Below are 16,342 nucleotides of genomic sequence, written 5' to 3'. Positions count from 1 at the left end.
TGTGGACGCATAGCTTTTGATGGCATCCAAGGCGAAACATACCCTTATATGGTAAACACAAACATGCAAAAGTAAACTCAGCAAACAAAATAAACTCGGACACCATCTGACGGTGCATGTCGATTTTGGATTCCGCACTCTGGTTGCTAGTAGTCGACCCCATTGCTCGGTCTTATTCAAGACTCCGTGTGAGCCCCGTGTGATATAGTGCTGAGGGTAAGAAAATGCACTCATTGTTTGAAGAAAAGTACTAGTGTAATAATAAGATGTTGAAATAATTTGGTGTTGAAGTTCTGACTGTATAAACTAATCTTGAGGTGAAAAGAGTGTGCTGGGCGCTGTCAGCTTGGAGAAAGCAAAAGCTCCTCCGCTTGAGAGAGAGGGAGAAAACACCCACGGGCCACGAGCTCCTAAAGAGAGAGAGAGAGAGAGCCCAGTGCCCACGAGTTCCCATTTACACACAGACAAGCGGGGGAGAGATCTACTCGCAGAGTGTCGCACCCCCTCCCACGAGCGCTTCTTCCCCCAAAACACACATGCGTGCAGACACAACTTACAGGCAGGCACAAAAGACAAGACACTCTCGCGGGCGCGCACACACACACACACGCTGCTAAGATCAGTAGCTAAAATTGGAGCTTCTCGCCTGCTTTTTCTGCTTTCGTCCTATCACCATATGCCATTGAGCTCCCCTCTCCATTTTTCTCATTCTGCCGAAGCTGCCGTGATCGAGTGTGGGGGAAACTTTCTTTCTCTGTTGCATTGTAGATCTGCAAGGTAGGATTCTTGTCTTAACAGCGGCTGCTCTCATTTTACTTGTTCGTTTCCAAAAGTGAAGACGAAGAGCTCTTCTATTTCTTCCTTGTTCCAGGTATACCTTCTGTATCTGCTTGTGGGCTGTTTCTTGTCCTCCTCAAGGTCCTTAGTTGCTTTTCCTTTTTTGTCTCGCTTCCAATTGTTACCATCTCTCTCTCTCTCTCTCACAGTTTTTTTGTGATCCTCACCTCGTGCGCGCGCACTCGCACTCCTCTAGAACAATCTCTCTCTCTCTCTCTCTCTCTCTCTCTCTCTCTCTCTCTCTATACTCACACACAGAGCTTGCAACTTGGAAACAAAAAAATTTGGGGTGTAGGGAATTTCTCTTTAGATGATTTTGATTTTCTGATAAACACGATTTCAATCCCAAATCTCATTGTGCACTGTTCTTCCTGCTTGATTTGATTTTTATCAATGATTACGTGAAAGCTGATATCCAATATTCCATTTTGGACAGATGTTCTATTCTCATGAGTACGGCAGCACATATACTTATCCCTGCCTCACTAGAAAGGAAGCACCCACAACCACATTGTGCCTTTGTATTGAAGACGTCGAACGAGTAACATATACTTCCAATTCTTGATTGATCTGGGGTGCGTTATGCATGGAGTTAGCTTCACAGAACTAATTTTATTAGACCTACTGTCCATGTCACAGCCAAGCCTAAGCTGAAAGCATTGGATATGAAAGGTTTCAAACGCTCGCCATGGGTTTTGGACATAGGAGGATGGATGTGGAGGCTTGTGGAAGTGGAACTAGTGGAGATGCAGATGACAAAGTAGAGGTCATCACTAATCCTCTTATCATTGAACAAAAAGCGAAGAAAGAGAGGTCAAGGGAGAAGGAAAAAGAGAAAACCAAGCTCAGAGAACGGCATCGCCGCTCTATCACTTCTAACATTTTGGCTGGTTTGAGACGCTACGGAAATTATAACTTGCCTATCCGTGCTGACATAAATGACGTCATCAAAGCACTTGCAAGAGAAGCAGGTTGGACAGTTGAAGCTGATGGAACAACTTTTCGGTCAAAGGTTAGCTACAATGCCATGTTTATCTTGTTCAAGGGTTGATTTTCTGTGTTCCTTTTTGCACCCATAGTATGTGGCCATATAGGATGATTGGAATAGTGCTTTGCCTCGCCACTCAACTCTGGTTGACTAAGCCCTTTAGCCCATTCTCTGAGAATGCTGAACACTCAGTATGCTTCAGATTCAATCGATAGGACTATTGGTGTTACTTTCTTTTGGCATTAAGGTTTTTAGATGGCTCTTAACACATTGTAGAGTGAGGTAGTAGATATTCTAGAGTTCCTTACTCGTAACTTTTTGTAAGCTATCCACTAGTGCTTTATAAAGGATCCTCCATGTTGGTGATTTTTTAAGAACTCAATGTGGCTTGTATGGCTTCGGTACTTGCTTTTGTCATGTTTTCTTTCTTTTGCAAAGATAGTGTGCTGAATCCCATTGCTTAAATAGTCCGTTAAAAAAAATAAAATTTGTTCTCAAAACAGACGGGGAATTTTTTTGGTACTAGCACTACGGCTTTATAAGTAGACACATCCTCATCTCTATTCTTCCATACCTTTGTGAGTCACAATCCCTAATTCTAGTATCCTTTTAGTTTCATGTGTGCCTCAACTCAATAGACAAAGATTTTGTATCCTTTTTCTAATAATGCTTATATTTTTGCATTTAAAAATTGCTTTCTCAATCTTCATGACTTGCTTTTGAATTAAACAGATCAGCATCAGCAACCCTTCTTTTTTTGAATAATTTAATTCTTTTTCGCGCAATGGGAATTTTCATTTCTGTCCCATCTAACTTACGCAAGATATAAGATGCATTCCCATGCACATGCTTAACAACATAAGGGCCAAACCATCTCTTTGCAAGCTTCCTTATTATAGAGTGCTTGTTATCAAGACTACTATCATACACCAACACCCAATCACCTTCCTCAATAGCTTTTGGTCTTCTGAGCCTAAGCCTCTTATCAAACCTGTGTTTATTTTTCAACCTTGCATCTTTTAATCTTGATATAACAAGTTCAACATCTTCAAGCCTTCTCTTCAATTGTTGTATTTGCAAAGCAAGGTCTTCCCTACTCATTCCATCTAGTACATTCCATGTAGGAATTACATTCTCAAGTGGCATTATAGGTTTTTGATCACACATCTACTCAAAAGGCATATAAATTATAAGTGAGCTATGAGTTGTACGATCAACCCATAAAGCATAAGACAATAATCTAGGCCACTCTCCTAGTTTACCTTTGTAAGCGTTACTTTAATGATAGGAGGATGGCTACGCTCTGATTTACCATTTCCTTCAGGATTGTAAGCAATAGTGAGAGCAATTTTGAAAACTGAACCCCAACTGTTTTTATTTTTCCAACACAACCATAGTGGCAAATTACATCTTCTAAAAGGTGTCACGATTGTGACGTATTCTTTATCTTTGTATTACCTTCCTCGCTTGATTTTCTTGCAGATACGAAGACGCCCCATATCAGAGACCCCGTTCTTGAAAGGATGTGCCTCTTCGCCAAAGAGTCGCACCTGTTCGGCGAATAGCCATGCCTCTTCAGTGAATGGCTGTACCTTTACACCACCGAAGGGTCACGACTCTACAGCAGAGGGACACGACTATTGACCTAGAGTCATGTCTCTTGACCTATGGTCATGTCTTTTCATCGCGTCTCTTGAGTTTCTATATAAGAACACCCTTGTAACACATTTAAAGCATTGAATCAATCAAACATAGAGTCTTCTAAGTCTTGTCGTTGAGTCAAGTTCAAGTTTTCTAAGTCTTAATCATAAATTTAAGTACTTAATTAAGGATTAGTAACTAAAATCCTTACAGTGGTATCATAGCAAATATTTTCCCGAGACCCAAAGGTTGTGAGCCTCTTACCCTCGCTGTTACACTCTACCCCCTTCCCGGAATTGTATGGAAGCAGAAGAAAGGTGGTATACGCACGTATACAAGAGCATGAGGTAACTCTTACCCTACACTACCTGTAATATATAAATAATGCAGCATTATGGAGGGATGGCGTATCTATCCGATGTGCGTGCTGAAATTCCTTGATGGAAACCAAGCGATGCACCTCTTCAACGGGCTGTGTCTCTTCATAGCCGCCCTTGCCTCCTCTGTGAGAGTGCGCGTGTGCGGAAGCGTTAGAGGAGAGAGAGAGACAGTAGACACAAACGCTGGATATTGTGAAGAGGGGACGATCAGCCCCCCATGACTACCATGAGAAGACCCTATACAATCAGATGTGTGATCTCTGTGAGATGAGATGTGGAAGTGGGTACCCCCCTGCCCCTATAAATAGTGTCCAAGGGGAGGTAGGGTAAGGCCTGATAAAAATCCCCACGATCCAATAGAAAAATGATATATGGAAATATATGTGGGCGCCCGGACAAAAGTGGACAGCCGGCCCCAAACTCGGGCGCCGGACAAGGTACAACCTAGACTATGGGTGGCCAGCCCGAAGACATACTAGCCGTACAAGTATGCCCTAGACCTGAGAAGCAGCAGAGTGGTGTAAGTCTAACATCCTCGAGCTGTCTCTTCGCCGTGTCCCTTCAACGAAGCATCATGTCTCCTTACCAAGCGCTGGCTCCAAGGGTCACACTCTTTTCTCCATGCGTTGCCAGGCTGTAGCACAGAAAAAAAAAAAAACCTTTCGTTGGCTGAATTCAACGCTGGCTGCCACTTCATGCAACCATTGCGCACCCTTCCACTGCTGAATATCTCTCCCTCGCTTGCACCCCTTCTGGAGGGTCACACCCTTTCACCAAGCGCTGAATTCTGGATTTGCTGGGCTCTGGCTGAAAAGTTGCATTGGCTGTTCTGACTATCTCCGTTGGTTGTTTTTCCGTAAGAAGGATCAGCAACATAGAATTTTTCTACATTAATCGATTGCCTTGGTTTTAATGCCAAGTGGCTGCCCAACCCCAAAATTTTTAAATGTCATGTGAACTCAGCCCTTCGAAAATTTCTTCAACTTAAGCAAAGATGCCTACAAGTCAACGATACCAAACATTGTACTCTACTCTCCCTCCTAGCACTGGATTTCTGGGGCTTCTATGCGCACGAGCCACATGGCCGATGTAGAATTCAACGTACCCGTCCTGTTTCTCTCGTACGTAGATGAGATTCCGGACGAAGTCCTTCTGGAACGCGAAGTGATCATTATACCCGACACTTCCGAACTCCAAGTAATTGTGATTTCCGATACCTCGGAGCCTGAACCCATTCGAGATACCGTTCTTGTTCTCGGAATACTCGTTCCGAAACCTGTTCTTGCAGCAGCACCTACTCCTGCACAGGTTCCAGTTCTCGAGCCTTGGTGTGAGCTTATTCCAAGTTATCAATTACTCCCTCTAAGCAATCGGCATGGCCGAATCACAAGATGGCAACGACTCTATTCCACTCGAGGATCGGATAGCAGTTTTCAAAAAGCAGATGACAGCAATTTCAACAAGCCTCACATCGATTCACAATCTCTTGGATTAGATGCATATGCAAACCACTTCTCAGAATCATCCTACAACTTCTCGGATGACTAATGTTGCTTCTCCACCATCTTCTTTCGAAGCTTCAGTGGTGGACTAGGAAGACCCACTCAAACCAAAGGCTTCGGAACTCAAATTTTCTCACCCAAAGCATGGTTTCTCAGAGACAACTAGACACAAAGTACCTTCATGCGAGCAATAGAAGTATTATCATGAGTATTCTTGGAAATGTTACAGTTCTAAGCAACCAACTTCTTATTGGAATCATTAGCAACAAAAGCAGCAACATGAAGCTTCCAAAGGATCTTATCTTAAAAAGCAATTAACCATATCAAGATGGGATTACTTAGTGGCATATATATGTGACCCTAGTCGAGTACCGAGTCGTGAATGCCGTGACGTTGCACAAGTTTCTCCTCGCGAGCCATGCCCTACATTTAAGTCTTTCTTATTTGATGTTGGTAAAGGCGAAGATTTATTGATCCTTTCCTTGTGCAAGAGGATTCTTTAGAGGTCTAAGAGGTAACAACTCCCTCAACCTCTCCCTTCTCATAAGGAAGCCTTAATACCCGCTGAGAAAGCTGAAGATTTAGAAGATTCCTCTTCTTGTGTGACAACGGACAAGCACAAAACCCCTTCTTTGGTCGTGATCTAGGCAGAAAAACTTGCCTCGTCACCGCCCTTGCAGAATAAAGCCTCTCTCTCTGAACAGATACCAAATGCAGTGGTGAATGATAATTCTTCCAACTTGAAGACTCCATTCCTTGCCTTCAATGGTGCAAAGGATAAATCAGATGCAGACTCTTGTAGCACGACTTTAGTCGCTGCAATTGAATCTTTGATGGTGCAAAGGATAAATCAGATGTATACTCTTGCAGCATGACTTTAGTCGCTGCAATTGAATCTTTGGACACAACTTGTTCCACAGGTAAACCTTTACAAATGGATGTATCTTCAAACACTACTCTATCTCAGTCTACGACATCCCTTCAAAAGGATTTTAATGTTCCAGATAAACTAATGAAATACCTTGCAGATTTCCAACCAGTAGTCATCACTCAACAGAAAAGTTTACCAATAATTTCACTGGAAGCAGATAAAGATTCAATTCTTTTCTTGGACAAAGCTCGAAGTTACAAATGACTTTGACCAAAGCACTAATCTAGTTGCAGATGTGATACTGATACTTTTGACAAAGATGAGACAAGTTGCATATATGATTAGTTTTCAGTTTGGCAAAATAGTTATGGTCAATAATAGTGCCATGACGTGGGACTTAACAGAAAGAGCTCTGGATGTAGAAGCACAACAACAATACATTTCCTTCTCCCGGAGTTTCTACAACTACCTTGGGTTTTATTTTAAATGGGAGGGAATGTCACGATTGTGACATATTCTTTATCTTTGTATTACCTTCCTAGCTTGGTTCTCTTGCAGATACGAAGACATACGAGATCAGAGACCCGTGTTCTCGAAAGGATGTGCCTCTTCGCCCAAGAGTTGCACCTGTTCGGCGAATAGCCATGCCTTCAGCGAATGGCTGCACCTTTATGCCGAAGGGTCATGACTCTACAGCAGAGGGACACGACTATTGTTCTAGAGTCATGTCTCTTGACCTATGGTCATGTCTTTTCATGGTGTTTCTTCAATTTTTATATAAGAACACTCTTGTAACACATTCAAAGCATTGAATTAATCAAACATAGAGTCTTCTAAGTCTTGTCTCTGAGTCAAGTTCAAGTTTCTTAAGTCTTAATCATGAATTTAAGTACTTAATTAAGGATTAGTAACTAGAATCCTCACAAAAGGAACTTGCACATTGCTTCAATAGTTTTGTTTTCAATGCACGATCTTCCACTTGGTTTGATAAATCTTCTCTTGCAAGAAGTGTATATCTCATTTGCCATAATCCCAAAGGCATAGTTACCAAACCTACCACCCATTTGTATTGCATTGCTAATGGGTAAGTAGGGTGCAACTTATCACGGTGCCTTATATTTGAATACATTTGACAAGTTACACAAGACTCTACGTATTGAGATACATCTTTTTACATTCCTTTCCACCAATACCTTTCTTTCAATTTGGCAAAGGTTGCTTATACACCTCAATGACTAGGCCATATACTCTCATTAAACTCTTTGACTAGCTTCATTTTAGTATCCTTGTTGCATACTACCCTTTTTGGATTCTTCCAAAAGTATTTGTTTTTCAAAAAGTACCCATATGCCTTGCTTCTTATTCTCTTGAATTCTTGTTCAGACCAATCTTCTTGTTTTTCTAAAGTGCTCAAGTAACATCCAATAAGGTGCCATTCACCCAAAAGTTTTAAGAAACATGTAGGTACAAAGTTATACTCCATTGCTCAAGCACCCAAAATCTTTACACTTCACTTCACTTATTATTGTACATGTTTCTTTCATGTTTTTGATTGCATCTACCTTTGTTGGATAGGGCCTTCTACCATAAGGACCACATGTATGCCCCACAATCAACACTTCACTGACTCTAAATACAGACTTTTGCCTTGACAGGGTAAGATTGACTTCTTTCAACCTTGTCAAAATCTTCTCACAATCTCCAATATTGTCAGCAACAAATTTACGGCACCCCCTCGAATCCATAGCTTTATCTTTGTCTTTGTCTTCACATCCTTTGATAGGCACATCATCAAGAAATGGAATTGTAATTTGAGATATGAAGTCACATAGAATCCTATTCATCTCGTTCATCATATGTGCGATTGAATTAGTTGCTCCTTGAGGTAAGGTACACATCCTTACCAATCCCAAAGGTTTTTTCATTGTTGTCAAATCTCTGCTTTCAATAGCTAGCTGAAATTTGATCATACCCTCAATAGAGATCTCCCATTGAGTAAATTGCCCTTTCTGCAAATACCTTTGTAAATTCGTTCACAATTGGTCTAGTACCCACGTTTCTAGTAGTAACCTTGTTAACATGTTGCATATCTTGTATGAAATGCAAAGCTTCATTCTTCTTTAACACAAGGATTCACTTGTTTGAACATGGTGGGTAAGAAGGCTCTAAAATACCCATTTTAATTTTCTCATTGAGTAACTCTATTAGCTTTGACAAATGTGCTTTTGGGAATAGAATTGGATGTAAATTCCAAGGTACATGAGGGATAGTGAAGATCACCATAGATGCCACGACACTAGGATTAACACATCCTATTATCTATCTCATGCCGTTGAAAAGCAAAAGCTTTACCATGTTTTGAAAGGCATTTCGTACATTTCTAGAGTGCACACTTCCACAACTTGGCTTCCATACTGCATCGTAGAATCCGTTACAACCTCAAGCTCATACATAGTATCAACATAAGAAACCTCCTCAAAGGAACCCGAAGGCTGAAATACATTCACTATCCTCTATAAAACCCATTTTTCTCATCTCATTCTGTACATTAGATACGTGTTGACGTTCGGTTCTCTTTATATCTTCAAGCTTCGTGAAACATATCGACCCATGCTCTGCTAGCCATTGAAAGCCCATGCTCTGTTAGCTTTTTTCTCCGTTTGGGTCAGACTAGAACATTTTCTTTTTATATCATTGCAATCTCGCTTCACAATGGTACATGGCCAAAATTGTTAAAGGTGGCAAAGAAAGATGCAATGAAGGCAAGAACTGGCTCGTGATCCGGTGGACACCTCGACTCCAGAACACTTGCAATGCCAAACACATGAATGACGCACCCGTGGAGAAGAGAGATCACTGAGGTAGAAAGGGATAGGACATCTGTGTTTGTGTGTGTGTGTGTGTGTGTGAGAGAGAGAGAGAGAGAGAGAGAGAGAGAGAGAGAGAGAGAGAGAGAGAGAGAGAGAGAGAGAGAGAGAGAGAGGAAGGAAAGGCTCTTGTCACGTGACACATCCAACCCTATGTGTCCGTGGACAAGCTACAGCATGATCAGGGTTCAGTCAGTCCAGTCAGTCTAGATTAGAAGTGATCTGGCACTTTTGTGAGTCTATTCGTAGACCGTGCATGCCCAGTCACTTAGTGTAGATGCATATCCTCTGGTTGCACACAACATGATTATTAGTATTCCCACCAAAATCTATCAGATTCCATCAAGGGAATTTTCCAATGCATTTAGCCTATTTAACCTATTTTTGGCATTTTTCACTTATTAATTTAAGTGACTTTCCAACAAAAGTAGGTAGGGCAATTTGGGTAAGAAATATATAAGCAAACCAAAGCCAGCACTAAATGGCAGAAGAGGCAACTGGAGCGAAGTTCAGCAGGCAACTTCTCAAGCAAGACCTTGGTGGACTTTCCCTCCAAGCAAGACCATCTCTCCCCCCTAGCGTTTTCTCATCAAGGAGATCATCGCCAGAAGCAAGCCCAAGCCTGGCGTTTTGCATCAGCATCATCGCCACAGAAACCCCCATGCCTAGCGTTTTTGATCCCAACATACCTAGCGTTTTGGAGATCCCTGATCTAGCGTTTTTAGCCTTTACAGATTTCAGCATGTAGCGTTTTTCAACCATGAAGAACCTGCAAGTTCAGACCTAAAGAGTAGCAGATTCAGCCCGAAAGGACGAGCAGTTTTCAGCCCTTAAGAACCTCAGTTTTCAGCCCTAAAACCTGCAGATTTTCAACGTCAAAGACCTACAGAAACAGCCCCAGAATCAGCGTTTTTGGACTAGCCGCAGATTTCAGCCCATAGCGTTTTTGGACAACAGATAAAAGATTGCAGATTTCAGCCCTTAGGTCGGTGTCGTCATCCCCGTCGTCATTGTCGACATAGCCTAGACTTGCATCAGCACATGCATTCGGTTTGTACCAGATTGTGCAATCATAAGTAGACCACTCTCGCCGACAAGAGTGGGGCCTTCAAAGGAGGGTTTTACAACGTCTGTGGTGTCGTATCTCTCTTCTCTCTCTATCTCTCAGTCTCATACACTTGCACGCACAGTGTCCACTCACTTTGTTCGTAATCATAGCACTCTCTCATTAAGAACGGAAGGCTCTACCTTCCATAAGAACGAAAAGGAACCTTGAGCACAGTTCGGAGCACTCATCTTGAGCAAAGTGCGAACATTCATTCCGCTGCACCTTACATTGGTATCAGAGCTTTGGCAGTGTTCTGTATCACTCAAGGAAAGAACCACAAGAACCACATAATCTCTTTTGCTTGTTGAGGTGGCACGAACCCAAGTTCGCTTGGGCGTGTCGATTTCTAATCGTGTTTCTGAAGAGTTATAGGAATCCCAAGAAAGAAGGGCTTGTCTAGCCTCCCCTTGTGCCTCTTTTCACTCATTGAGAGCGGACTGTGCACTTAGCGGCCGGCCAATCGACGTGAGGTGGGAAAAAGCAACCTTGGTGTGAGCGCAAGGCCGCCAAGGGGTGTGCCCGTGGAAAGGAGTAGAACTCGGGTGAAGAGAAGATTCTTCTCAAACACAGATTGCAAGCGAAGGAAACCCTCAAGAACCTCAAGAACCTCAAGAACCTCAAGACCCGCAAGACCCTCAAGACCCTCAAGAACCCAAGAACCCAAGACCCCCAAGAACCCAAGTTCCTCGTGAACTTAAGAACCCAAGAACCCACAAGAACCCACGACTTCAGTGGATGGTAATCACTCGAAGCGGAATGGATACTTCGCTTGGTGGTGATGAGCATGAGAGAGGCGAAGAAGAATTTTCCCCACCAGGAGGTTTTTCCGACCCTCCCCCTTCCCCATCTACGTCAAGGATTGCGCTAACTCCTATGGAGGAGTTGGACCAAGAAAGAGAAGCAGACATAAAGGCCTACGAAGAAGAAATGGCAGCCATAGATCGTGACTATGAAAAAGAAATAGCAACCATAGAACGTAAGTACAACTTGGAAGAAAAAGAAAGTCAAGACAAATTTGATCGCGAGACCAAAGCAAGAATGCAAGAGATGTTGCGACTCTTTTCTCAAATGCAGGCACAGATGCAAGAGATTCGGGAAAAGGAGACTCTCTCAGTCTCTTCTTCTCCCAAGCATGACACACAGGATTTGAATGATAATGATAAGCATGATGATTTGGATGACAATGACAAGCATGATGATTTGCATGATCAGGATGTGATTTCTCACAAAGCATGGTGATTTGCATGATCAAGATGTGATTTCTCACAAGCATGATGAGCTGCATGAAGAAGATGTGATTGTTCACAGGAAGGATGAGTTAGTGGATACTTTTTCTAGCGAAGCTAACCTCGTCGCAGATTCGATCAATCACGAAGGATCGATCTTGGCTCTCGAGCATAGGTCCAAAGAACCCCCTCAGGAAGAACCGATCTTGGCTCTCGAGCCTAGGTCTCAAGAACCCTCACAAGAAGTATTATGTATTCGCATGATTGATACGCACGCATTTTGAGTGTTTCATTCGTGATCGTTTCTTGTATTTTAGTTAGCGTCTTTATGTGATCCCTTTTCCTAGGCATGACATATTGTACGTTGAGCACGATTCACTCATGAATGAGCACGGATGTATGTGGATTTTTCATGAAAAGCTGAAAAGTATGTATGTAAGGAAGTCACATTCCATGTCTCTTCCTTGGCATAACACATTTGTAGAACGAGCACATAAAAGTATAAGCACCACACATGGGCATTTCCGTTGTGATTTGCCACAGTTGATTGATTTCGATCAAATAGAAAAGATTCGATCTCATTGTTTGCATGTGTTTGATGAACGGTTTGGCATTCCGTCTCTTTTTTCATCTACATTGCACGCACAGTCTTTGAGGAAGACAAGGATTTTTCCACTCACTTTACATAGAATAGGTATGTTCATGGTTTGTGTTGGAAATGGGTTCAGGAATTTTTAGCCATGGAGATTCTTGAAGAAGAAAGAAGCATGACTCTCGACAAAGTTGAAGCATTGAAGGAGCCACAGAAGACTTTGTGTCGCTTTTGGCACGGCCCAAAGAAGCAAGCGTTGCAGACCTTTATGAAGTTCAAGTACCGCACGACCCACACATCAGAGTGAGCCGGCAAAGAGTCCCTTCCAGGATTCTGGATGCTATTGGCGATCTCCCTCGACGCCATACAGTTCGGTACCAGTATCTCACTTTGAAAAAGGAGAGGATATCACGTGACACATCCAACCCTATGTGTTCGTGGACAAGCTACAACATGATCAGGGTTCAGTCAGTCCAGTTAGTCTAGATTAGAAGTGATTTGGCACTTTTGTGAGTCTATTCGTAGACCGTGCATGCCCAGTCACTTAGTGTAGATGCATATCCTCTGGTTGCACAGAGCATGATCATTAGTATTCCCACCAAAATCCATTAGATTCCATCAAGGGAATTTTCCAGTGCATTTAGCCTATTTTACCTATTTTTGGCATTTTTCACTTATTAATCTAAGTGACTTTCCAACAAAAGTAGGTAGGGCACTTTGGGTAAGAAAATATATAAGCAAACCAAAGTTAGCACTAAATGGCAGAAGAGGCAACACGAGCGAAGCTCAGCAGGCAACTTCTCAAGCAAGACCTTGGTGGACTTTCCCTCCAAGCAAGACCATCCCTCCCCCCTAGCGTTTTCTCATCAAGGAGATCATCGCCAGAAGCAAGCCCAAGCCTAGCGTATTGCATCAGCATCATCACCACAGAAACCCCCATGCCTAGCGTTTTTGATCCCAACATACCTAGCGTTTTGGAGATCCCTGACCTGGCGTTTTCAGCCTTTACAGATTTCAGCATGCAACGTTTTTCAGCCATGAAGAACCTGTAACAGACTTGGACACTCCAAGTCAAGAATCAACCGCGACAACACCAAATAACCACTTCAAAACAAGTCACAGATCACAATAGATGTACACTGGCTCGGCGGAGTTCTGTGCCTAGAGATATTGGCCCCAAAGACTGGCGTCCCTTTCGGTATTTCTTTTTGTATTAATCAATCATCAAAGTACAAGAGAGCGGTTAGGGTTTCACTCTCAGACTCTGCATCCAGATGCTCTGAGAAGTGAAGCCCTCACCACTTATTTAAAGATACAAGGGATGCCCAAAAGCAGAGCCCCAAAAGCTTTTAAAATAAAAAGCATAAGAGCTCAAAAGCTCTTCTCTCTCAAGTTCTCCTTTCTTTTTGTTAAAAAAAAGCATTCTCTTCAAAAGTGAAATTCGTGTCGCTCATCATTTTTTTAATTATTATTATTATTATTTTTTAAGCCTCCGCGATTTTCGGAAATTAGGGTTTCTGGCAGAAATTAGGGTTTGAAGGAATTTTAGGGTTTCTGCTATCCGCCACGTCATCACTTTGTGACATACCCCCCTCTTGAAAGCATTGTAATCGACCGCGATTACGTCTGCAAAACCAACAAAAGCTGACAAAAGCCATAAACCGTCTTAGCAGACACTGATTGTTAGTAACTACGTACTAGGAACACACATCTAGCACATGTACAAAATCGACAGTCACATCGCACGACATCACAGGACATCACCAGGCATCACAGGACATCACATGACATTCAACATTCATTCGGATCTTAGACCATGATTTATCGGCAATGTAGCTAGCAATCACATCTAGGTCCAATCGGGACCTCAACGATGTCCGATTGACTAACCCCTATTGCAACCATGTCTATTCGAGATCAATTTGACCAAAATGCTGCAGTCATTTCGGCTATCAGTTCCTGCACTCACAAGAAGTCAAGAACAAATCAGTATCATTATCAGGAATTCCATTTCATAAAGTCATCCAGCAGAATACTGTCAGCTCTTAGTATCCCTGAAGCTCAAAGAGACATCCGTGACTTTAGTATCAAAATCGAGGCATCTGCTGACAAAGCAGTGGAGTGACTCCCCTCTTGTGCATCCCACTGCGCCAGATCTCCGGCCAAGCTGAATTCTAGGTTTCGTTTGGAGTAGACTATGCTAAACCAAAACATCGAGTAAAGTTTCACAATCTAAGGAGTATCTGCTAGGTCCTCCTCCTCCATCCACTTCGCATCAAATGCAGGAAAGTTCTTGAACTTAACCAAGAACCGTCTTCGGACTTTACCTTTCTTCGTATCGTTAAGTGCCAAAATTTGTTCAGGAACAAGGATCTCCTCCTTTTCTTCCACGTCGGGTTGCTCATCAGGCTCCCCATCATCAGGCACATCACCCTAAACAGGTTTCAAGAGACTCACATGCAATGTAGTGTGAATCCTCCAAGTATCTGGCAGTTTCAATCGGAAGGAGACATCATTTATCTTGTCAGTGATCTGGAAAGGTCCGTAGTATCGCATACTAAGCTTTGGAAAAAGCCTCTCCTTTCCCTTTTTCTTTCGTAGGTGTGCCTTCTCAAAACGTAAGAGCACCCAATCATCCTCCTTCAATTTCAAGTCGTGACGATGGCGATCCGCTGCCTTTTTCTGTCGTTCTTGAGACTCTTGCAAAGTCTCGCGAACCTTGGCAGAAGCCGTACCCAAATCTCGCGAATATTCATCCGCTTCAAATATCTAATCTTCGTGCTCAGGAAGGATGGAACCTTTCAGCACTTTCAACAATCTCACATGGCGTCTTCCCCGTCGAAGAGTGTATCGTGTTATTGTAGGCAAATTCCACCAAAGGTAAGTTCTTTTTCCATTGAGTCTTCTGATCCAAGATACAAGACTTCAATAAATCTAAAATCACTGAATTGGCAATCTCAAATTGCCCGTCAGTCTGCAAGTGGAACGATGACGAGAACTGCAACTGCGTGCCAATGTTCTCCCAAATTGCCTTCCAAAACAAACTCATAAATCTGGGGTCTCTGTCGGAGATAATCGTCTCAGGCGTGCCATGTAATCGGAAAATCATTGTGATCATTCTGTGTAATCGGGAGATCAAAAATGAAATCCATTTCAATACTTTCCCAAGGGCGGGTGGGTATGGGTACAGGGTGTAACAATCCCTGTGCCTTATGCCTGTCAAACTTGACCTTCTGGCATACTACGCACAACTCTTCCACGTTCTTTTTGAGTCACGGCCAAAAGAAGTATCTCTCTACCCCTTTCATGGTGGTAGCAATGCCGCGGTGACCCGTAAAAGGTGGACAGTGGCATTCAGTCATAACCTTTTCCCTCAACGGCTGTGTAACGCACAACATAGTCTTTTTCATCAAGTAGCCTTCCCGAAGGGAGTATCTAGCTACTGTCTGCCCATCCCGTATCCGTGTGAAAATATCTGCAAAATCTGTATCTCTGGCATACTGATCGACCATATCCTCGAAGCTCCTATGATGTATCGCGGAAATAGCCAGAACCAACGGTTTCCGAGACAAAGCATCTGCCACCACATTCTTCTGTCCCTACATATGGACAATCTGGAAGTGGAACTATGACAAGATGTTCGCCCACCGCATCTGCTTTTCCGAAAGCTGCTTCTGTGACAAGAAGTAGCGCAAACTCTGATGGTCTGTAAAGACAGAAAAATCTGCTCTGAGTAGGTAATGCCGCCACTGAGTAAGAGCATGGATAACCGCCAAAAGCTCTTTCTGATAAATCTGTGCTGTCATCTCTGGCCTAGAGAACAAACGGCTCTCGTAAGCTATGACATGGCCTTCTTGCGTCAAGACCGTACCCAGACTACGACCACAACCATCACAATATACTTCAAATGACTTTTGCAAGTCCGACAAAGTCAAAATAGGTCCCGTAGTCAATTTCTCTTTCAATGTCTGAAAGGCAGTCACCTCTGTGGGTCCCCACGAGAAAGGTACTCCTTTCTGTGTCAAGATATGCAAAGGGGAAGCAACCTCTGCAAACTTTCGTATGAACCGCCTGTAGTACGAACACAATCCCAAGAAGCTTCTAACTTCATGGACATTCCTCAAATCAGGCCAATCACGGATAGTCTCTATCTTGGCCGGGTCCATTTGCACTCCTGCTCATGCTGACACATTGTGTCCCAAAAAGTGTATCTTTGGTAGGAAAAATTCACTTTTCTTTGCATTAATCACTAACTTGTGATCTCGTAATGCCTGAAAGACTTGAAGCAGATGATCTCTGTGTTCTGCCTCATTCTTGGAGAAAACAATGA

General features: G+C 42.8%; 1 protein-coding gene across 2 annotated transcripts in view; it reads left to right on the top strand.

Moving 5' to 3' along the window:
• Positions 1-349: 349 nt before the first annotated feature.
• LOC147431383 (beta-amylase 2, chloroplastic-like) overlaps positions 350-16,342 on the top strand; it is a 70,547-nt gene continuing 54,554 nt past the window's right edge. Inside the window, exons 1-3 of one of the 2 annotated variants that reach the window (XM_086493999.1) lie at positions 378-871; positions 1,274-1,378; positions 1,477-1,849. In XM_086493999.1, the coding sequence (XP_086350125.1) occupies positions 1,526-1,849 (324 nt within the window). In that variant the 5' untranslated portion in view covers positions 378-871; positions 1,274-1,378; positions 1,477-1,525. Of the gene's footprint in view, positions 872-1,273; positions 1,850-16,342 lie in introns of both variants that reach the window. The other variant, XM_086494000.1, reaches the window with a different exon arrangement.

Source organism: Adiantum capillus-veneris, chromosome 21 (genome assembly GCF_014529385.1).
Source record: "Adiantum capillus-veneris isolate H3 chromosome 21, ASM1452938v2, whole genome shotgun sequence".
Lineage (NCBI taxonomy): Eukaryota > Viridiplantae > Streptophyta > Polypodiopsida > Polypodiales > Pteridaceae > Adiantum > Adiantum capillus-veneris.
The sequence above is the reverse complement of the archived record's forward strand: the minus strand, read 5'-3'. Positions and strand labels throughout refer to the sequence as shown.